A 24,549-nucleotide genomic window follows, 5' to 3' on the forward strand; every position below is an offset into this window, starting at 1 on the left:
TCATATCTTATATAAACTGCAGTGATAATGTCCTGATTCATATCTTACATAAACTGCAGTGAGAATGTCCTGATACATATCTCATACAAACTGCAGTAAGATTGTCCTGATGCATATATTAGACAATCATCTCAAAACATAACTGAAATATACAACAATCAACAAACACTAATAAAGTGCTTTCCTTTTCTAAATGAGTTCAAAAGAAAGAGAAGGTTTGACATTTAAAAGTAATGTTTTTGCCACTATGCGAAAACATATGAATAATCATTATAATGGATATCATTTAACTTGTATTTGATGTAATATGAATGTTTCAATTAATTACTTCCTTGGATGATTAGTGGAATGAATGAATGAATGAATATTCTATTTGTGAAAGCATAATGTAACAGAACACATCAGGAGGAGCTTGGACTCCTGAAGGATATTGTAACAAGCCAATATTTGAAATAAATATTGAATTATATATATGTTATTAAAAAAAAGAAGAATAAAGTGCTTGTTTTATTACAAAAATCAACAGCCATACATATTCATCAACAATTTAATTTCAACTTTGTTCAAGCAATTATAACCTGATGATGCAAAACAATAATGAAAAATTACCAAAAAATAAAATGGTTGGTTTACAGTAACAATAGCTTTTAAATTCCATAATATCATACCATTTCTTTGGGATAACCTATGCAACATTTTGAAACACCATTTCGTAAATTTATATCTGTGTAATATTTTGTATATATTATTACAATAATTTGTTTTTTAATACAAAAATATTGTTGAAATTAATTCTATATATGTTTAATTTTCAATACAAACAACAATAGATTATAAATTATAAATGCTTCAGTAAAACAGGAATGAGATGGATCTGTTGGTCTTACATCACTACACATTAGTGTTAGACTTACCAGGGGAAATAACTCTGTCAATCCCTGTGATAAGATTTATTGCAGATTGTAAGAATGTACATTTATTTAGTCTTATAGTCTTGAAGTTAGTCAGTTTCTTTCATGTTCAATAATTCTATTGTACAATTTTTTTTTTTTTTTTTTTGCAGTTGTATAAAAAAGGGGGAATTGGGGGTAGAACTTCTTGCCCCTTACTCATATTTTCTGTTATTGATAATAAATACAAAGCTCTGCAATGTAAAGTTTTTTGTTGATGAGCAATTAAGATGTTTTTGTTTGTGAGCTTTGTGAGACTTAATTTTGAAATGGAAAAAGACATGATTCATATATTCAAAGTTTCACATTCATAGCTGTGACCTTGACCTACAAGATATCTCCTTCAGCCATGGTTGATTCAGTTTAGGCATTAGTTTGACCATATTTTTCTAGATATTGCACCAACCATATACCTTTCTCAAGTGGATCATACTACCACTTGACCACAAAGAGTGTCCATTAATTAAATTTAGATTCATAATTGATGATGGACAATCAAAGAACATTTTCTAAAGGAAATCCTAAGAGACTTAAAGAGGGAATTTTGGCCTTGACCTTTGATATAACATGTCTTACCACCTTAATTTTGTTATTAGAACATACACATTTTCTTGTTGCTTTTTGGTAGTGTTAATAGCTTGGAGTGGTATCATTCTAGATTCAAAAGACATTTCTACTGCTATATTGCATTTTACATAATTGAGATCTTATTCCTTCTGAAAAATATTTCCTTGGAACTTTTTTTTTAAATATAAAAGAACAGTTTTTAACTTTTGACGAAACAAGGAGAAATAGTGAAAATACTGAGAAATATATTAAGATTCAAAATCATGATGTTCAATGCATGTGGGTATTATGTTTTGAAAGCAAAGGAGTAGGTCCGGTAAGGACCGATTTTGGCCTCAAATTTCAGTTTCATCTGATGAAAGATTTTGCCCACTTTTTGAACACTTAAGTGTCTATTTCATTTGAAATGAAGACTTTTTGTGAAAGATTTTAACTCATTTAGTCATAAAAAACGATCCGATTCAAGCTAAAATATGAAAAATCTACCAAATATGTGAAAAAATGTCACTTTTCAGATGTTTTTTTGTCAAAAATGAAAGTGGCCGCATCCGTGTTCATCCTCAATCTTTATATATGTTATGTATTATCATCAAATACAACTTCCATTTTAATATTTTGGATGAACACGAATGCGGCCACTTTCGTTTTACACGGAAACCGTCTAAAATTTAACTAAAATGCTTGAATTTTGATGATATCAGTAATTTAGCATGACTTAATGGTGCTAGTACTCAATATATGTGCATTGTATTGCCAAAAACAGCCCATATTTATGTAGCAGAACCATTTTACTATCCAATAAATAACTGAAAGTTTACATTTTAACAATTTTGTAAAACTGCTATATTTTGGGGCCAAAAAGGGCTCTTACCGGACCTACTCCTTTGCACAAATAATATATAAAATTAACATTTTCAGCATCTGACAAGGTGTACAATTTTGATGTCACTATGAAATCCTTCATGATTCATTGTGTTTACACTAAATATTCTTTGGCTAATTTTTCTTCTTGATTATAACTGTAAATTCAGATTTTATTGCGAATTGTGCAACTGGGTTATTAAAATATTTGTATATCAAAACATATAAATCTGTATGCAGCTTTTCCTGAAATTACAACAATTAATATCAAATTTTAGTTGGTTATGTCAAAACTGAAATTTAAACAAATGCTTGCAATAATTTCTGACTTTACAATTACAAACTGAAGTATCATTTGGAATCAATACATGTAATAATTATCAATGAACCTTCTTTTAATTATAACAAATAAACAAAGTTCAAATCCATCTATTTTAGTATTCTACCTTTATCATGTTAATGGCTTAGTCCTGTTTTCTAACACATATGAAAATATCACAACTATTGAATGGTTTTCAAGTTAAACATAAATAAATCAGACATTCTGTAAATTATATGATTGTGTGTCTTGGCTATCTGTTTGTGTGCTAGTTTTTGCTTGCGACGTTGACAAGTCTTGATTGGTTTCTGTCTTTGAATTTTCGTCTGGTTTTTGCTTTGTTTCTTTATTTTGCTCCTTTCCCGTAGTCTCCTCTTGTTTTTGTCCCTGTTCAGTGTCCATTGCATCTGAATCACGGATTTCACTATCTTCATCACATTTATCTTCATCTTCTGATTTCCCTTGATCGACAATATTATCAAGTGACATTTGACTTTCAAGCGGTACTTTTTCTGATCCTTCCTCAGCTTCCTTTGCATAATGCTTCATTTCTTGTGAATCATCGTCCATATCGACATCATTTTGAGTAGATGCTAAATTTGACATTTTGCTGTCGTCTGCTTTGTTACTATGGCGACCATATTTGTCATCACCTGATTCATAACCTTCTTCAACTTTTCTCATGTAATCTTGAAGTCTCTTTCTTTCATCGTCAGCTCGTAATGTTTCTACCCAATAGTCTTTACAGCTTTCGTAACAATTTTTCAAAGTTTTCTTCTCTAATGCTTCTTCAATAATAAATTCTAGAAATCTGACCTTCATATGTTCGTATCCAAGTTCTCCAAGACATTTTAGGATTCTGGTTATTCTCAAATAATTGTGATATGACCTGAAGATACAAAAATGTATAAAAAATTAGAAACTTTTGAAAACAAAAGGTATAATGAAATGTTTCAGAATTATGTCTCTCAGGAGGTCATTTGGGGTTATATTATGATTTGACTTAATAAATAATAATAGTAAAACTCCCTAATTAAATAGTCTTGGTTTTCTTGAGGGAGGGGTGAAGGATGGATGTTTGTCCACAACCAGAGGCTTAGTTATTGACTGTGCCCTACAAGTTATTTTTTTTTATACTCACCCATCATTTAAAAGTTTAAATACAATATATATTACAACTGTAATATTTTTTTCAGAAATTAACTCAATACCAACTTGTAATACAGATTAAATATATAAACCTCATTGTCTTCTTGCCAAAAAAAATTCATTTAATGGAAGGGTGGGGATGGTGCAGTTAACATTTTATGATGATAAATGTGTGCTACACCAGGTTTCTCATAATGTTTTATCAATCTATACCTTTTATTGTTTACCAAAAATCAAATATTCTGTCAACACAATTTTTCCTAAGTTTCTGCATGGTAATTTTTTTTATGAGTCAATTTTAACAAAGCTGCAATCAATTTGAAGTATAAATTTCATTGTTAGTCATGATATGTTAGAGAATCTTTAATTCTTCCCTCCCCCCTTTATTTCCCATTCTCTCTTTCATCCCATATTGTATTGTTCTCATCCATCAACAGACAATATGTTCAGTATTTCAACTGAAGACGGCAATATTTACATAAACTTAATCATGTGTTTGTCCTTGTACCATGTTGGAATGGAAAATAATCCCAGTCAATAGTATATATATTTCATTCTTACATAATACAAGGTCTAAAATCATTTCAATTTATTTTGTATCAAAGCCTCAGTTTGATTAAATGATCATGACCTTTGTTGCACCTTCATTTCTTTAAATCATTCAAAGAAACAAAACAAACAAATTTTTGTTTTAACTTTACTGACTTAAAACACATTAATATATTAAAACAATCATTGCAAATTCCATAAGGGACAAAACGTTTTACAATTGCGTCAACTTACGGAGCCACAAGGCTTATTTGTATATTTAAAGTACCGCACATTCTCAAGTTAACCAAAAAAGAATATTTGCCCGTATCTGATTAACGGTAATTTATAGCTTGATAAGAGTTTAATTTTCAAGTCTATGATAGTTGTCCTTTGTGCCAACAGTGAGAAAATTAACATGGGTGTCGTAACTAATAATAAAATTGTACAATTGTATCTACGAATTGCACGTAAAATAAGAGATAATATTTAATGATTTACAAGTAGAGGACAAATATTTAATTCAAGATAATTCGGTTGTTAAAGGGTCTAAATCAGAAATAAATCTATTAATATATTAATCATTTTAAAAATCTTAACAAGAGTGCAACGTGAGTTATAACTAAAACCTTTTTAATATATCTTTATTTACCACGATTCTTGTGCGTAAATTTATAAATCTTTTCAAAGTTATTGGTGAAGCCCCCTTATGATAAAAGTTATTTGTTTGCTAATATTTATCTTATTGGACATCAATTTTAAAGCCGAATACAGTAAATTACAAAACTGCTTTTTCAATAGTTTTTTTTTATGACGGATATTTACTTGATCCAGTTGAACTTGATATCTTTACTGAACAAAAATCTAACCAATAGAACTGATTGTAAGTTACAGTCTCCAGAACTGAAAATGTCTAGTGTTTAACAAAAATCTAAAATTTTATTGACTTTAATTAATTCTATTGTTTCCTTATTTTGGTCTTACAGAAGTTCATCCTGCAGAGCTGAGTTGAATCAGAAAGCAGCCTCTTAAAAAAGATTTTTTTGTTATTTTGAGCAAAAACAATAATTTTTCCAGGGGAAAATAATTAAATAGTATGTTATTATAATTATTGAGCATTATAGGGTTAGCTATAAACAGATAAATCAAATTTTGGTGTTTTAGCATGCTAAATGGGAAACAACTCTTAAAAAAATTTGACATCAATAAAAGACATCTGTTTATAAGACCAGGATCCAGTTGTCAGAGACTGGTTACCATATATTGCACCCTACGTATTTTCATAAGATGATTAGATTTTCTGTGTCATTTTGTTCTCTTGTGGAGAGTTGTCTCATTGGCAATCATACCGCATCTTCTTTTTTATATATATAAGAATGTGTGATATGATTCCCTCCAAAAGACATTACACACTTTGGTCAAGGAGGTGTTGTGTAACACGAGGAATCTATTAACATTTTTACCATTACAAATCAAAAACAAGTGTATTAACTACAAACAAATAGCTCAGAACTATTCAAAACATTTAACACATAGGTTTTTTAATAGCATCTAAAGTGTTAAAATACTAAAAATTCATGCTTGGTCTTAATCTGTATGTTTTTAAAATTAAATCTTGTTTTATCTAAATCCACCCCTTTGATGAATGCACTAGGTATCCAAGTACAGTGACTGAACTGTACCTTGTACTGATAGACCACTTGTTCTACTTTAAAGATGATATCACAAGTCATTGGTTGATGGAAAAAAATATTTTATACTTCTGCAGGCTACATTATTTGATTTTAAAGGGGCACTAGCTGTCAAATTCATGGTCACCGATTTGACTCAAATTCTCATGTTTGATTTATAACAACGTAAAACATTGATTCACACTGTCAAAAGTCTAAAATAAACGGTTTACAGAGCATGGGGTAGATAATATAAAGGTTCGTTTCATGTGTATTTTAGTCCAGACGCCATCTTATTAACTTTTGATTTGACCTCAGATGACCATATAAGCGATGTAAACATAAATAAAGATATGAATAGATTAAACCAACAGGTGCAATTGGATTTTATAGGTCTGTTTGATTTTATTTTATAGATTAAAAATAGATGTTTCTCATTGTTTTTAACTGTTTAAGAATGATTTTATGTGCATCGAAGTAGTAATCAAATGATTTACCGTAGTTTCACTTTCATTGTTGACATTCTTTTTCTTTAAATAACCAGTACATGTACAATGCATGCATTGTCAATCTCTAGCTAGGGCTTAAATTGAAGTTCACATGAATTCGGATTTAAAGAGGTCGACTATTTATCAATGTTTCTTAGCGTAATTTGACATAAATTGAACCTTTTTGGCTCCAAAAGGGAATTGTTATTTCACTATTTCACTTTCATTATTGATTGAACAGAATTTTTTTTTCTGGAGAACCTAATTCCCCTATTTTGAAGGATATTTATATTTAGATATCTTAACTTTAAGAATGACAATATAAAGGAGATGTGGAGATTGATGCGACATCACCAATTTGTTATTTTGTTCAATAGGTTGCTGTCTCATTGAAGTATACCTGAACTTTATTAAGATTATTTTCATGTAAACAAAAACATACTGAAATATGTTTGATTCATACATTCCAGAAATCAAATTCAAAGTTGCAAACATTATATACATCCATAACAATGACTTCGTGCTCAAATAGGTCTTTAAACTACTTTTTTTCTTCAAATATAAATCATATACATTCAGAAGATGGTCATAAACTTAGTTTTAACACAAATTTAGGTTATTATTCAGCAATATTTAAATAATTTAGGCTATTTTTATCTTTTTAACACCCTGATTTAACGACTTATACAAAGATATATCATATATTTTCATCTAAAGTTTTTGATATAATATACGATATCAGAAATATAATTTTCAATTTTTGACCAATATGAACAATGGCACTACAAACTCTAGATGATGTATGGTAAAATATTTAGGCCTATGTTTGATCTTAATTATCCCTATCATAAAAAGTCTTCATTTTCACTTTTAAATACTATGTCTAATCTATTATGCTTTGTACAAGGTGTTAAAATAACCCAGTTTGATAACGACTGTATCAAATTCAATGTTAAATATTAAAGACAGATAATTAACAGTTATGAATATGGGGTAATGTTTTTTTTTTGTTATGAATATAGAATATGGCATAGTTTTTGTTCTTTTTTAAAACTAGGATATATATCTTGAACAGCCGATCTACAAATCTTGTTATGTTACCATGCCTGTGTATTTGAGATGGGTTGGGTTAAGGACCAAAAATGTACATGTAATTTCAGACTCTTCTAACAATGATGTTAAAATGAACTTTAGTTTCTTCTTTCATTTTTTTTCTTATTATTAATCTATTTTCTGTCAAGTTTTATTTTTCTTAATATAATAACAGCATAATCATCTTAACCCTTTCCTCCATTGAATTTTTTTTTTTGCATACTTGATTCGCATAGGATTTTTTTGATAAAATGCTGAACTTATGCTTTGAAGTATTAAGCCATTGTGAAAAACAACTATTTCATCAAATAAATTTAAGTCAGATATTCCTATGATATTCCTTTTCATATTGGATACAAACTTTATTAAGTCAACTGCAGACACTTTGTAGTCAAAGTGTTTCAACTGAGGTACTACACAGGCGTCAAAAGGCGTCATTATGGAGTAAGGGGGGTGGTGTCAAAAGGCGTCATTATGGAGGAAAGGGTTAAGAAAATAAAACTCAACATTAGTTTTAAAACATGTATGACAGATGATCAGGATGGGGGGTCCTTCGTTTTTATTAATTAATTTTGAAGACAATCTTTCTTAATTCGCTACCTATTTTGCTCATTATTCAGGATTTTTCATATTTTTCACCCTAACATTCTCTTAGCTTTGTTTTTTGGCCTATTTTTCTCTATATTCTTTATTTGTTTGCCCCATTTATTCTGGACATTTTGTCCATTATTCTCTAGTCTGTAAATCCTTAGATCAAGACCCTCTTGACAGGTACCCATTTAAAATAAATCAAGATTGATACTTAAACATTCACTTAATTTTACAAGTGATTTATATACTTATCTCTTGTCAGAAGAAAAAAAAAGCAATGTGAATACAACATTCTTGCTATTCTAAATTCTAATTATTTGTAGGATACCAATTTTCTAAGTTTGCATGGATAAACCACAAGTTTGAATGTTTAATAAAGTAAAATTGGCATTTGACATAAATTCAGACATTGGCAGCTGCTAAATCAAATACTTGTATACACAAATGGCCCTTATTTACTCATTCCTGTTTCAGATAGTCCTGCATGAAATATGGATGTTAAGCAACCAACAATTAATCTTGTTCCAAGAAAATTGGTACCAACAAAAAATAAATTAATTAACAGTAATTTGTCAAATTGGATCTTGTGGTGTCCTTCACTTCATTTTTCTTTAAAATTTTAGACCATTCTTTTTTCTATTCTGTGTATATTTTTACCCTTATATTATTCATTCTTTAAACACTAGTTCAGAACCCTATATTCCCTATTTCCTATATTTTGTAACCCATTTATCTCTATTCTTTATTTGTTTGACCCTTTATTCTACTAATTTTACTCATTATTTTCCATTCTTTAAACCCAATTCTGACCTTCAGCATACAAAGGACAAAATTAGGAAACTTCAAATCAAAAGTAGACCCAAAGCTAGCTTAAGGCATGGCTGAATGCAAATAAGTATACACGAAAACAATAAATTGGTCTGATTTACATTATACCTTGCATAAGAAATTAAGAAAATTGATAAATTCTTGCATAAAAAAATAAGAAAATTGATAAATTCTAGATGAATCGATAAATCTAAAAAAAAAAAATGGATTAATTATATTACTGTGCTATATGTCTTTCTGGAATTAGATGAAACTTGAGAAAAATTGTCAGTTAAAATGGATTTACCCACATATCTATCTAATACCCCTCACAACTGATAGCTATCAGATTAATTTAAAATCCTCAAATATATGAAGTATCTCAGAGCCCGCCCATGATCAAATTATGCCATGTCATCCAGTATGGGTTGACTTGAACAACATAAAGATTTGATAAATGTAGTTTTAACAATTAAACGCATAACCTGAATATTTTATAGGTTAATCTACGTAATGATATAGACCTCCAGATGTCTTTTTATTATTTGTGCACATCATTTGACTTTGTAAACCAGTCAAAGGGAGATAATTGCATTCTGAAGTTTATTTTATATGGGTGATGTGACCCAAAGGCCTAAGCTCCTTATTAGGTTTTAAAAATTTCAGACTCAAAACTAAAAGAGGACAGTGGAAGGATTCATTGGGCCATCTTCTAAGAACAAAATGATCAAAAAGAAAAAAAAAGTATGATATTTTTAATATTTCTGTGTTAAAGTTGAGAATAGTTTTCTTTTTCATGTAAAAAATCTAACTGACATTTTATACAAAAAAATAATCCTGGATCATGAATCTGTAATATAAGGTTGTAATGGGGCACTTTCATGACAAATAACAGTTAATATTTGGTGCATGCTGATAAAATGAGACAATAAAAAAATCGACCGAGTGTTACTAATCACGCTCAATTTTGTCCTGAAATAATAAAATAAATAATTAATTAAGACATCTCCAATCACTAATAAAATATTTTAACAAATCACAGAATTTTTTTTAACCAATTTGACTCTTAGCAGTTGTCGAAAATGACCAATTGAGTCCTGACATTAAAGGGCGTTCCTACACTCCAATATGAATAATAGTATTATTCTAGAATCTTTATTATTCATCAGTTAACATAAGCAGTCTCAATGAAGTATTATTTGATGCAAGACTGAGAAAATTCTGAAGTTTATGAAAATTCTTTCAGCTGTGGATGCTTTTTTATACAAACATTTCTCCTAATGAGTATTAACTTTGTTGTTTTAATACTCTGCACCCAACAATTCAGTGGAAATATGCATTTTATTGGTTTAATTTCATGCTTAATAACAACACTAAATCTAAGACAACTGATTCTAACTAAATAATAATTCTTCAACAGTATCAGTAAACTAAACTATTTTTTAACATTTAGAACATAATTCTATCATACTTTGTGTATATTTTTCACTTTTAAATCAATTATTCATTCAAAACTTTCATTTTAATTTTGTTATCTCAGAAATTATGTGTACCAAGGAATTCTCTATTCTAAATCAACTTTCAATTCTTATGGAAAAAATAAAAATTTTAATCCAGAAACGAACATTATGCTTTAATAACTATAATCGTTACGATTAGAAATTGAAAGGATCAGCAATCCCCAGTGCATAGTTGAGCTGTGAGTTGGTAAAATAACATTATCCCCTAATGAGAAACCTGACCACTTTTTGCTTGTAAAAGGATCAGAGATGGATTAGTATAGACTCTTATCAACTAAAACAATGATGACTTTCTCAAATGCACTCTATACAAAAATCTATCTTATAAAATCTTCTACACGGATTTTAATACGAGGCCCTGTGAAGGAGAAATCATTTTTGATTGTTTATCTATTACTTATCATCATTATAAGTATTTCTTTTTTAAAAATAGCAGCGAAAATGTCAAATTTGTAGGAAAAAGGGAAAAAATTCAAATTATGAAAATCCTATCGCAGGATTAATCCTTAGTGAAAAAATAATAAAAAAGACCCTAAAAAGCCTCAATTTTTGAAGATCATTTAAAAAATTCAGAGAGATATGACTTCACAGGGGGAATGTCACAAGTATGGGATGTTAACCCCGACTTGTCCATTAAAATGTTTCCCGAATTATTCACCAGATGAGATGGCAGTTTTTACATATAGATCTGAGTTAAGGAGCATGGGAAAGAATTATTTCTGAGGATTTGTTTTTTTTATTTTGTATACATTCTTTCCTTAATATCTTTGTTTATCCTGCAAGTGTTTTATATTGACTTATATCTATTACAGAATTTTAATGCAGTTTTGTAAGATTTAAGCCACATGAAAGGCAATGATGATGCACAATATATGAATAAACTTTAACAGTACTTGGCATGCTTAAAATGTGACAATTTTACAAAATTCTAAAAATAGTCCTATATGTTGTCAAGAATGAATCAATATTGGGCTGAAGTTTTAATAATGAAGTGATTTCCTCATATCCTCGTTGAATATATAGAAAAGAAGCAAACAAATATAAAAATATAGATAATCCTATGCCTATAGCTTTGGATGTGTAAATTTGCAAGATATTAAAGTCTAAAGATCACCTTGAAATGTGGTAAAAGAAAAATCATTAATGGTAATTTCAGAATCATTGCATGCATTTATTATAGCAAAGGAGTAGGTCCAGTAAGACCCCTTTTTGGCCCCAAAATATAGCAGTTTTACAAAATTGTTAAAACTTAAACGTTTAGTTATTTATTAGACAGTAGAATGCTTCTGCTACTAGTATATAAATATAGGCTGTTTTGACAATACAATGCACATAAATCAGGCACTAACACCATTAAGTCATGCTAAATTACTGAAATCTGAATACTTAAAATTCTAGCATTTCAGTTAAATTTTAGACGGTTTTCGTGTAAAACAAAAGTGGCCGCATTCGTGTTCATCCATAATATTAAAATGTAAGTTGTATTTTTAATATAACAGTAGGGCCAATACTTAGAATGTAAATGATAGAATGGGGAGGTCAATTTAAATACATAAGACACCCAAGTTTTAATGTACAATAAAAAGAGGTAACTTTTGTTTTTGTGTGGTTGGTTTGCAGCTGTAATTATAGATTATCGTTGATTATCTCAACGAGATTTATTTTCTGGCTTGAGCTGGTACAGCGAAAGTGAGAAAAGCAATCGAGTTGAGATGACCAATGATAATCTATTTATCGCTATTTTTCCTATGATGACGTTGTCAATTTCGTTAGCAACACCACGTGGCCTCCTTAGTTTCTAGTGATAATTTTTCCATCTCAAGCGAGAAGCATGATATTAAAATTATCACAAAAAAAGATCAAAGGAAAAATGCACAAATTAGCGATAATAACAAATACTTGTACCACACATCTCTTGGTCTTCATGCCTATAAAAGGGTTTTGGAGCTGAAATTGTATAGACTGATCAAAACGAAATATCTGCTATTAAAAGAATTGGCAATTTGGGAATCATTTATGAGGCTTTTAATTGTAAGTTACTACAATTATTGTACAACCATTTATGTAAATGAAGAGCAAAGTTCAATACAAATGCATATATAATTATATTTGAATATACATGATATCATTATATATACTGCAGCTGTGCTATTTGAGCAGTCAAATTGCATTGACTGTGTATTCATATGTCATATACAGTCACTGACCGTATATCACCTTGTTTATGACGTTGACAATGCGTTTCCGTAGAGTTTTATTTATGACGTCAATAAAACATACAGGTTCGTGGAAATTTTACGTCGTCCGCTTCAAATCTAAAAATGATGTTTTTTACCCTAAATCTTTCATTTAGAACAGTTTTAAGAGCTGCAGCATATAAAGAATAACCATACATTGTCTCGAAATATCAATCAGTTATTTGTACTCGGCTCGAAACAGGTAAAAATGCTCGTACAAATAACATTGATATTTCGAGACAATGTATGGTTATTCTATATATATAAGTTATTTTGGTGTAAGAAAGGGTGTACTGAGTGATTTTTTTTCAACATCAATTACTTTTTGTTACATGAAATTTAAGCAAATTTTTTTTTGTATAACTACATGTTTCACAAAATTAATTTTTGGGGATTTTTTTAACTATTGGTTAAATATAAATTGTTGGCTCTTATAGAATTAGTTAAGTTGGGATGGAATGCTATTTATACCCAGGGGCAGGGATTGAACAATCAGATTGTAAGATTTTTGCTTCCTAAAAAGTAAAAATAATATCATAGATCTACTTCCCATTGCACTACCAACAGTCTGTGGTCAAAGGGAGATAACTAAATTGCAGCTTTAACTTTCCTTTTCAATATTGGCTCATCTCTACCTCTTCCATTATTCCAAACATCCAATGGAAACAATGGTTCATGACACACAAATCATTCCAAACATCCAATGGAAACAATGGTTCATGACACACAAATCATTCCAAACATCCAATGGAAACAATGGTTCATGACACACAAATCATTCCAAACATCCAATGGAAACAATGGTTCATGACACACAAATCATTCCAAACATCCAATGGAAACAATGGTTCATGACACACAAATCATTCCAAACATCCAATGGAAACAATGGTTCATGACACACAAATCATTCCAAACATCCAATGGAAACAATGGTTCATGACACACAAAGCAACCCTTAAACAATGGTGCCTTCATCATATACCTAATCCCATAAAGCATTTTTAAATTGAACAAAATTATGAAAAGAAATTTGATTAAATATACAATGATGCAACCATATTCCAAATAATATTTTATTTTGCTATAGGATTTAGATAGTGAAAATGACAAGGTGTTCATATAACAATTTCAAAATCTTTCTGAGCTAGCATTTCTGAAAATGGACAAAAGATGACTTAAAATTTATGTAAAGAAAAAGATGTTGCATTGTTGCAAAAGATCCTATGTGCAAATGTAATATATGTCTAGTCTTAGAGAGATCCACATCTTTTGAGTGAAACAAATTGTTGAAGGCGGTACGGTACGTGACCTATACTTCTTAATTTCTGTGTCATTTGGTGTCTTGTGGAGAGTTGTCTCATTAGCAATCATACCATATTTTCTTTTTTATAAATAATTTTGTCTCATTCAATATGTGGCTGTCACAATTCAGGAGGCTGAAGTTTAGTGGTTGCTGTTGGTTTATGTCTGGGATATTTGAGTTTCGTAAATTGTTTTGTTATAAATAAGCATTTCAGTATCTCTTCCATTAGGTTTTCCACTTTTCTGTGGAAAGACCTTTAGATTTTGTTCTTATTTTTTTAATGGTTTCCTTTTACAAATTGTGACTTGGATGGAGAGTTGTTGCACTGGCACTCATTCCACATCTTCTTATATCTATGGCTGTGTATTTATACAAAAAAAAAAGATGCGCTACTCAGTCAATGGTTTTACTGCTGGTTTGAGCGCTAAACACATTTCTCTACAACAGTCACTATTGTGTTTCATTATAAGTTGATGTATACCGGTACATGCATGACATGTGCAGAAATATACAAGAATATATAAGCTAATTTGCTTCCATCTTGCATGCAGAGGATTTGTTTAGGCAATGCTGTCTGGTCTATACCTACCAGTACATGATCCTTAGGACCATTTATACCTAACTCTGGCCAACTTCAGTGGTGGATACAAAGGGGGGATTCCTTTTTTTTTCTTTTTTTATAGATTTATGCATTTGAATGGGGCATATGATTGAAACCACCCTCTAAACTTGTTTGGAAACCCCAATTTTTGAAATGGCTTGATATGCCCCTGACATCAGTTTTGAAAAGACTTTTAGAAATGTGAAAAATAACTTATTTCTTGTATTTGTAGATTGTATTTTCAAAAGAGTGTAATCCATTTTAGAATAGGTTTTAAATTATTCCATAAATGGATTGAACTATTTAAAAAATAGGTAAATCTGATTGAGAGTGGAATGATCCAAAATGTTAGAGTCCATTTATTTCAGCATAAATAATGCCATGAATGGATTGAACTATTTAAAAAAAAAGGTAAATCTGACATGCATGGAACGGAATGATCCAAAATGGGCAAGTCCATTTAGGCAATGAAATTTATATGCAATATGAGTAGAGATATGTAAATAATTTTATATTTTATATGATATGATTTTGTTTTTTCTGCAATTCACTGTCTATGTATAGTGCACCACCTCTGGATTTTACGCTGATGTAATATATTTTATCCTTGTTTCTTCCCTCTTTTTAAATATTTTGATATTTTAATATTACCCGATAAGGAGTGTTCCTTATAATAGGAAGCTCATACGAAGAAAAGAAAAGGAAAGTAGAGAAAGTGAGCAGGAGAACAGTATTCACAATTCACTGTTCACAGATCATTTGAAGTATTATGTCTTATCTTCCAATGAAGATGTAACAAAGATGCACAGCTTTGGAATAATCTCCCTTTGCTAAACAAGGAATGACACAAAATGAACCATTTCACTGCCAAAGAAAGGAATATGACAAAGTGTATATTTAGATAAATCGTATGGTAATGATTTGAAAGACTTTTCATCTAACTTACTGGATATTTATGAGAAGATTTTGCCATTCTCATGGAGGAATTATACCGTTGTAAATGGACTTGTGAAAAGTATAGACTTGTTAAAGAAATATTTTTGTACTAGGTTTCAAATTGACCACTTGGATTTATCATTAATCCACTTAACATCTTTTACAACATTGGTTTATCATTAATCTGATCTATGAAGATTGCTTCACTTATCCAAATTTATGATTTGAATTTACTGTTTACATGTTAAATTTATATGGAGTATTTTAATAAAGTATCTGAACATCTGTATTTGGTCTCATTTGCCTGAGCTCAGTCCCAGCGGAACGAACCATTAATTGACAAGAGGGAACGGTGACGCATAGCCACCCGACCCTCCTGTTACATGAAATAAACAGTTATGTTCACTTAACCTTTACATATTTGTTGTTCAAAACAAACTCCAAGAATTGTGTTCACTTACCAGTGAACAGAAAAATATTATTTGATGAACAGTTAAAACACAATTCAACAAGTATTCTCATGTTATAACTGTTTAATATATTGTCATAATAAGCTGATAACATGTTACATGTCAGCTGCTTGGAGAAAGACCTCCATACATGACTTTTGTATATTAAGAAAATAAATATAAACTGTTTATTTATTCTTAAACATAAAATATAGTTAAACATATTCTCTTCAGATCTCTAAATACTTGAACATTTTTAACTATGGGACACAGATGATGCCCCCACTTGCATATCATATAAAGTTATACAGGGACATAACTGCAAAAATGGTAAAAGTGAAGCAACCCTTACTTGATTTGTGGTTTGTGATAAGAAGTATTGTAAATAGTTTTTATAAAATTTGGTAAAGGCAAACTTCAGTTATTGAGAGTACACAAAAATTTCAACAATTTTTCAATTTGTAAAGAGGTATATAGGTTAAAGCCTAGTCTTTATTTATCTATTTAACCTGCAATCCATATATCAATATTTTATTAAGGAAATATCTGCATGCTTCCTCAAAACAAACCTATATACAATGTGACAGTCACTTTTTAATTAGTCCAAAGTATTTATTCGTAAATGTCAATAAAAAGTTCAAACTGTGCATTACATGTTGTTTGTCATGTAAATCAGTGCATATTTGCATTTGTTAAATAATTACATGTATTTGAATTCATATTTGCACATATATAACCATGTCAAGGACAAATAATTTACTTCATTGTATACAAATGTATATCAAGGACAAAGTTCATGACATTTGCATACTTGTATTTGACAACTAATGACAGTCTTAAACAATTCACAATAGTATTTCCTTGAAAAGGACAATGACTTGATTAAATATACTCTAAATTCAAGGTCGAGTGGAATAACTTACAAGTGTCCTTCAAATTTTTGGCTTTTAGCATCAAGAAACTTATTATGTATTCAAATATGACATAATTTTCAGGTACAAGTCTTAAGAAGGTGAGAAGTGACTTTTATAAGCGATATATAATTAGTGAAATCCCAGTTGTTGTAGGTCTAGATTCGGTAAATTGTTTACAACAAGAGTGCACACCCTGAAATGTTTGATTTCATGTTGATAGTCCTAAAATATGAGATTTTACTTCAAGTGATCGTTTTAACATGATATTAAGCTCAGCATAATCATGATTATCCTAGAAAATACAGTCAAGGTTTGATAAACCAAGCAAGAAATCCATATACACCTCATAATCATTCCATAAGCCAAATATAGATGAGCTATTGCTTATAGGTTGCACTTTGTAAATACAGCTGTTTTCTCAAACCAAGCCTCTTTTGGGGAGATCTAGAATATTCATAGAAAATTAATTTTGTTTACATACTGGTTCCGAGTTATGCTCTCTGTGTTCCATCTCATAGAGACATAATTTTGGAAGGTTACCAGTAAATATACATGTTCATATTGTTTACATTGAAATCTGTGGTAACCCTTCATTCAAGGTAGGGGTAATTAAGAAAATTAGTGTTAGTTTAAAAGTTCAGGGCATATAATTGTTGAAAATATGCCGCCCATTCCTATATTTTGACCTTTCAAATAAATCGTAATGCATATGAACTCTCAATTCTAGGATAAGATTTTTTTCAAAACTTCATAGTAAAAGTGGTACAGTTTTAGTCGTATAAGGAGTTCCAATGAACGAAATTGCATTGTCAATATTTACAGAAATGCAACCAATAGTATACATGGTATATGAGAAACAGACCACAAAAACTTTGAGACAACTTTCCACCATGCTGAATGATGAACTCTAATATGACATGTAAATTGATTCAACTTGATCATGTTGATTGAAATATCAGAATATTTTACTAAAGTCATACACTACTGTGGTTTCATTATTATTTGTTGTATACCAATTTTCATGGATTTTGTGAGACAGGTGAACCAAGAAATTTTTTAAATTATAAACAGTATAAAAAATAACAAATTTTCTATAGGCATGTATGCAGACTTCATCAAAACTACAAAATCAAATATCAACGAACATGTGAGTTATCCTTAATCAACCAAAATTGGTACCCATGAACATAAATGAATCCAGACTGAGAGTATCAGGAATTTTTATAATAAAATTTATACACCAGTAAACATTCTATTAACTTACTGACTTACTATATATTTTTAGCAATCTGATGCAAATAAGTTTAGATAAACTTTGAATTATCAGAAACATTGAATTGAACATAATAACATTTATTCTACTTCCTTAATTGTCATACACAGGCAATTTCTCATGTTAAAATCACGTTGATAAAAATTGCCTGTTGTCCTGTATCCAAGGGTTTGTGTTCCTCAGGTTTGGGAGACCAGCCACTTCTTAAAACACTATAAAGGTCAAATTTGGATTAAAGTTTGATTATCAAAGCCAAGGTTTTATGACCCCTTATCCATGATATCCCATATGACCCCCAATCAGAGACATCCTGTCTATTGACCTGTAGAACTGAAGAATGAAATCAATTTGTACCAATATTGTACATGTATTGTTATCCTAATTTGTTTAAAAAGAACAGACAGGAATGTATTTCTGCTGCATCTTTGCCTACAGTATGGATAGACAGGTGAAATCTTTTTTAGCATATTTTCATATTAGGTTTCATGGCTCTATTATTATTCACGGTATAACAATTTTCATTGATTTTGTTGATAAGGTTGAACAACAAATTTAAATGTTAAACTAAATTAAAATTTCTATAAACATGGGTAGAAGCACAACAAGCAGCATCAGACAGACTCAGATGGAAGGCTTCAATTCGCGCCCTATGCGACACATGGCGCTAACGGGAATTGTAAGTTATAAGTATACCGATTTTCATTGATTACGTTGATAAGGTTGAACAAAAAATTCAAATGTTCAACAAAATTCAAATTTCTATAGGGTTGTACAATTTTTCCTCAATTCACTAAACTGGTACCCACAAAAACAAATGAATCCAACGTATCACTACCATGCAAGAATGAGACTTAATCTGTGGATTCAGTACTAGTACTGTTCCTACGGTATTTAATTATTTACCATACCTGCCAACTGTCACTATTTGCAGGGGATTTCCCCCATGGAGGCTCCCAAATTGAAATTTTGAAAGATCAATTTTTCCACAAAATAAATCAATAAATTTTACATTGACTCTAGGCTTAGAAAAGTATGAAGAAGCCAAAAAAACAACATTAAAATGTATTTGAAGGCCCCCTTCAAGGTTTTTTTTAGGACTATGGCAGCCATCTTGCATGCAAAACCCCCATGGGCATTTTGAAAAGTTGGCAGGTATGATTACATGGGTTGTGTGGTTATAGGTGGAGCAGGCATTTGATAGTAGAATGTACACCAAAATTTCAATTTTCTATAGCCTTGTTAATAGAACTGAGTCAAGATCTAAAGCAAATGGATCATAAGGCAAAAGCACTGGACGAAAACAGTTCATCTTATACATGTTATACTTTGGAATAGATATTTTTCCTAGAATAAAAGCAATCATCAAATTCAAGTGCATGGCTCAGTTATAACGCCAACTATTTAAGTACATGTTTGTTGGGTTTCCACAAATAAATAATCATGAAGACATAGGGTTATTGGTCTATCTATATCTCAATATATATCTATTGACCATTTTTTTCATTTGTCAAATAAGGCTGAAGTTACACTTAACTTTTACTCTAATCAGCATCAGTAAATAGGGAAAAAAAATATGTTGATTTTGTGGTTAAAGATTGTGTAAAACAAAATACTAATTTTCTATAAGTTTGTTGGAAGAATTGGTCAACACCATAAATTAAGTATCCATAAAAACACAATTTTTCTATCAATTCATGAATCAGCAAATATTTTCAAATATCTAAATATGATAAAAAGTTTAATAATCAATTGATCAGATTGTATTTTTGTATTTACTATGACATGACTGATCTGATCATGTTTAAATTGTATTGAAATGTTGGTTGGTAAGAAAAAAGGGGGCAGTGTTAATGACTTCATGGTTAGTCTACTACTTTTTAGTACATTGAATTAAAAATTTAACAGACTACACATTCAGATATTATCATAAAATGCTTTGAAGAGCACAGCCTGATAAGACTGCAGAGGTCGAACCCTGAACAGCTGGTGCAAGTTAGGACACAATATTCAAGCTTGATACTGTCTGAATTCGGATTGTGATCAAATTTTTACGTAACATAAAGGTCTCTGACACATAATAAATGTGGTGAAAAAATTGAAATGGGTTAAAATATTTGTATAATCATGGTAAATATGAAAAATATTTAGATAAAACAAAAAAAATTATGAGATTTTTTTTACCTCTTGTTTTTTTTTTACCCCTTAAAGTAATAAACCCCTAAACTCTATCCCAGCCTTCCCTTGAGGTATGGTACCTCGAAATACAATTGCAGAGAGATCCATACACTTTAACACAAGTTATTGTCTGGAAACTACAAAAATGCTTGTTTTTTGTCTCTTTTTGGTCCCAAATTACCAAAACAATTGGTACCATAACCCCAAAAATCAATCCCAATCTTCTTTTAGGAGTATTGAACCTTCTGGTAAAATTTCAGAGATTCATTTACTTGTACATGTTATACTTAAGTTATTGCCCAGAAACCAAATGTGTATTTGGATAACGCCTACAACAACATCATACCATTATACGACGCCAACAAATTTTCCATTCATATAAAAGCAGTTTGTTTTCTGACTTAACATCATACCTGTTTAGATGGCTAAATCTTTCCTTCCAATTTTCAGCTTTTTCTATCTCTCCTGTCACTTCATCTTTGATTTGCATCCCATAAAAGTCTAACATCATCTTATAAGACTTCAAAACTCTATGACGCGCCTTTTCATCTTTCATTATTCCCTGGAAAATATATGTATAATTTAATAAGGTAGTAATGGGGGTACCTTCATGACTTAAACAGTAATTTTTAGTGCATGATAATAAAATGTACACTTCCTCTAGATGATCACAAAATCAGCTGAATTTGATGAATCATGCTTTTTTTCCCAAAAAATAACGGGAACAATAATTATCTGACAAATAATGATAAGGATATTTTTAAATCACGGTGAAATTTTAACCAATTTGACACTTACGGTAGCCGAAAAATGAATGTTTTACACCCGACAGTAAAGGGCATTACCACCCTTGTTTAAGCACCAACCTGAATAATGAATCGGAGGAAAATATTTCTAATAGGTTTTATCAGTAAAGTGTATTACTCTCTTCCTATTAATTGGACAAGTTTTAGTATATAGATTATACAAGTAAAAAATTGAGAATGGAAATGAGAAATGTGTCTAAGAGACAAAAACCCACCAAAAAGCAGAAAACACATTAATGGGTCTTTAACACAGTAAAATAATCTGGCACCTGAAGGCAGGATTCAGGTGGCCATAAACAAAAAGGTGTACTAGGGATAATGAATGCAACACTAAACTCTGAACAAATTAAAGAACCTTACTGAGCCCCTGACATACCCCATGTCCCCACATCATGCACATTGTCATTGGAGAAATATAATAAGTTTAAGAAAAAAAAATTGTATAAGAAAAAATTTGAATAATAATTTCCTGTCAATATGTTCACCTACATAGAATGTCCTTATTATCTACAAAATTTCATGAAATTCTGTTGTGTGGTTTCAGAGGAGTTGAGATGACAAATTGTTGCAGAAGTACATTGAAGAAAATAAGTTCAAAGAGGTGTCACTCCTCGCCCAAAAAATGAATCGTAATTTCCTGTGATATGCACATCTACATAGTATGTCCTAATAATCTTAAAAGGTTTCATGAAATTCTGTTGTGTAGTTTCAGAGGAGTTGCGATGACAAACTGTTGCAGTAGTACAATGAAGCAAATAAGTTCAAATGGGCGTAACTCCTAGAAAAAAAATTTGTAAGGGTTCCGCAGAACCCAGTGTCTCGCCTACTTTTGCTGTAAATCGCAGTCTCAACAAAAATGAGGGAAAAAAAGCAATAAAAATATTCCTCTTGATACTATCTTTTGATTGTAAGAAGCTTCTGTCCAAATTTGGTAAAAATCTAGGAAAGTTAATGAATCTAATAAATGTTTTGAAAACTTTTAACTGCAGACTGTATGTAATGTTAACTGGAAGAAAATCTCTGCAGACTGTATGTAATGTTAACTGGAAGAAAATCTAAGTCCATTTAAAAGTAAAATACAAAAAAAATGGAGTTATCTTTTTACAAAATTTACTTCTGGATACTATCTTATGATCATAAACAAGCTTCTGTCCAAGTTTGGTACAAACCCAAGATATTTTAAGAAAGTTATTAAAATTCTAAAAAAACTAAGTCCATTTAAAAGTAAAATACGGAAAAATTTAATTATTTTTTTTACAAAATTTACTTCTAAATACTATCTAATGATCATAAACAAGCTTCTGATGAAGTTTGGTACACACCCAGGATAGTTTAAGAAAGTTATTAAAATTCTAAAAACTTTAACCACAGAGTGAATGTTATGTTTCCCCGCGGAAAAAACTAAGTCCATTTATAGGTAAAAAACAGAAAAAATGGAATTTTATTTTTTTTAAATTTACCTCTGGATACTATCTTATAATCATAAACAAGCTTCTGTCCAAGTTTGGTAGAAATCAAGTATAGTTTAAGAAAGTTATTAAAATTTCAAAAACTTTAACCACAGAGTGAATATTTGTTGATGCCGCCGACGACGGAATGTAGGATTGCTTAGTCTTGCTTTTTCGACTCAAGTCGAAGGCTCGACAAAAATTGAATCGTGATGCACAACAGTATAACATGTCCTTTTCATCTAAAAAGGTTTGTGAAATTCTGTTGTGTGGTTTAACAGGAGTTGCAATGACAAGAAACAGGACTAGTGGACTGACTGACTGTCAAAAAAATTATACCCTACGCAACCCGTTGCATGGGGTATAATGAATTAAATGAACAAAAATTGAAAAAAGGTACAAGACTAATAAACTCTAGAGGCTCCTGACTTTGGACATATATATGAAAATACAATAGTGACTTACTTCTGCTTCATGTTTTTGTAAAATCTGTGCATGATAATTCATCCCTGATTCCCTTATAGGAAACAACCTGTAAATAATAGAGTTATTCCATATTCATGTTTATGTTAGTTTCTGATTACCTCGGATTTCATTGAGTGTGTAGAGAAAGGTAGAATCCTTGGTTAGCTTGCTTGTTAGCCGAACCATGAAGTTATTATTAGGTTCTAAGGTAAACTACCGTCCTTTAAGAGTAGATTAGTCCGACAGATAACCAATCTATCTGTGTATAAGACTAGACTACTTCCATAGGAGGTTAGTATACCTTACCTAATAATGACTTCACGGTTCAGCTAACAAACAAGATAACTAAGGATTTTACATTTCCCTACACACTCAATGAAATCAGCTGTAATTCAGAAATTATTGCCAGGTTTTTATAAATGCTTTAGTGTGACTCCTCGACTATAGCAAAAATAACAAGAATGTGTCCATTGTACACGGATGCCCGACTCGCACTATCATTTTACATGTTCAGTGGACCGTGAAATTGGGGTTAATACTGTACTAATTTCAAGTTGATTGGACTTCAACTTCATCAAAAACTACCTTGACCAAAAACTTTAACCAAAACTTTAACCTGAGCTTTGCACTATCTCTTTCTTTGTTCAGTAGACCGTGAAATTTGGGTCAATACTTTAATTTGGCATTAAAATTAGAAAGATCATATCATAGGGAACATGTGAACTAAGTTTCAAGTTGATTGGACTTCAACTTAATCAAAAACTACCTTGACCAAAAACTTTAACCTGAAGCGGGACGAATGGACGAAAGGAAGGAACGAATGAAAGCACAGACCAGATAACATAACGCCCCTCAACTATCATAGGTGGGGCATGAAAACTTGCCTTCTAATATCTGTTACAATGTATATCTGTACAAAGCAATAATCAAACTCACATTTTTGTTCATTCTTGAATAATCACAAAAATAAATGCACGCAATAATTTCTGAATTTACAGTACCTACATTGTATGTAAATCTTATCAGAGCTTAACGCTATGTCATAAAGACAAACAATTATCTGCTTATTTAAGAAATTACACGTTTTACTATATCTTAAAAAAAAAAATTTGAAAAAATAATATTGAGTAATAATTTTCATGATGCAATAAACAAGAGTTGTAATAAACATGAACTTAAAGGATAGTGTGGTCATGGTGACCTTATTTCTGTGTCATTTGGTCTATTGTAGAGAGTTGTTTCATTGGCAAACATATCACATCTTTTTTTTTATTATATCATAATATAATAATGTGTAGTTGTATAACTTCAGTCTTCTCAAAACTTCACTTGCGACAGAATTCATGAATTCACATTTTTAAGTTAGTCAACCCATCTTCCTGTCCTGCTTTAAAAAA

General features: G+C 30.5%; 1 protein-coding gene across 1 annotated transcript in view; it reads right to left on the minus strand.

Annotated features, from left to right (window-relative positions):
• Positions 1-494: 494 nt before the first annotated feature.
• The window catches only part of LOC134683073 (opioid growth factor receptor-like protein 1), a 30,153-nt gene continuing 6,098 nt past the window's right edge, over positions 495-24,549 (minus strand). The window contains exons 5-7 of the mRNA XM_063542128.1: positions 23,153-23,219; positions 20,847-20,995; positions 495-3,586 (exon numbers count right to left, since the gene is read on the minus strand). Of these exons, the coding sequence (XP_063398198.1) occupies positions 2,914-3,586; positions 20,847-20,995; positions 23,153-23,219 (889 nt within the window). The 3' untranslated portion in view covers positions 495-2,913. The remainder of the gene's footprint in view (positions 3,587-20,846; positions 20,996-23,152; positions 23,220-24,549) is intronic.

This window comes from Mytilus trossulus, chromosome 9 (assembly GCF_036588685.1).
Source record: "Mytilus trossulus isolate FHL-02 chromosome 9, PNRI_Mtr1.1.1.hap1, whole genome shotgun sequence".
In the NCBI taxonomy this organism is placed as follows: Eukaryota; Metazoa; Mollusca; class Bivalvia; order Mytilida; family Mytilidae; genus Mytilus; species Mytilus trossulus.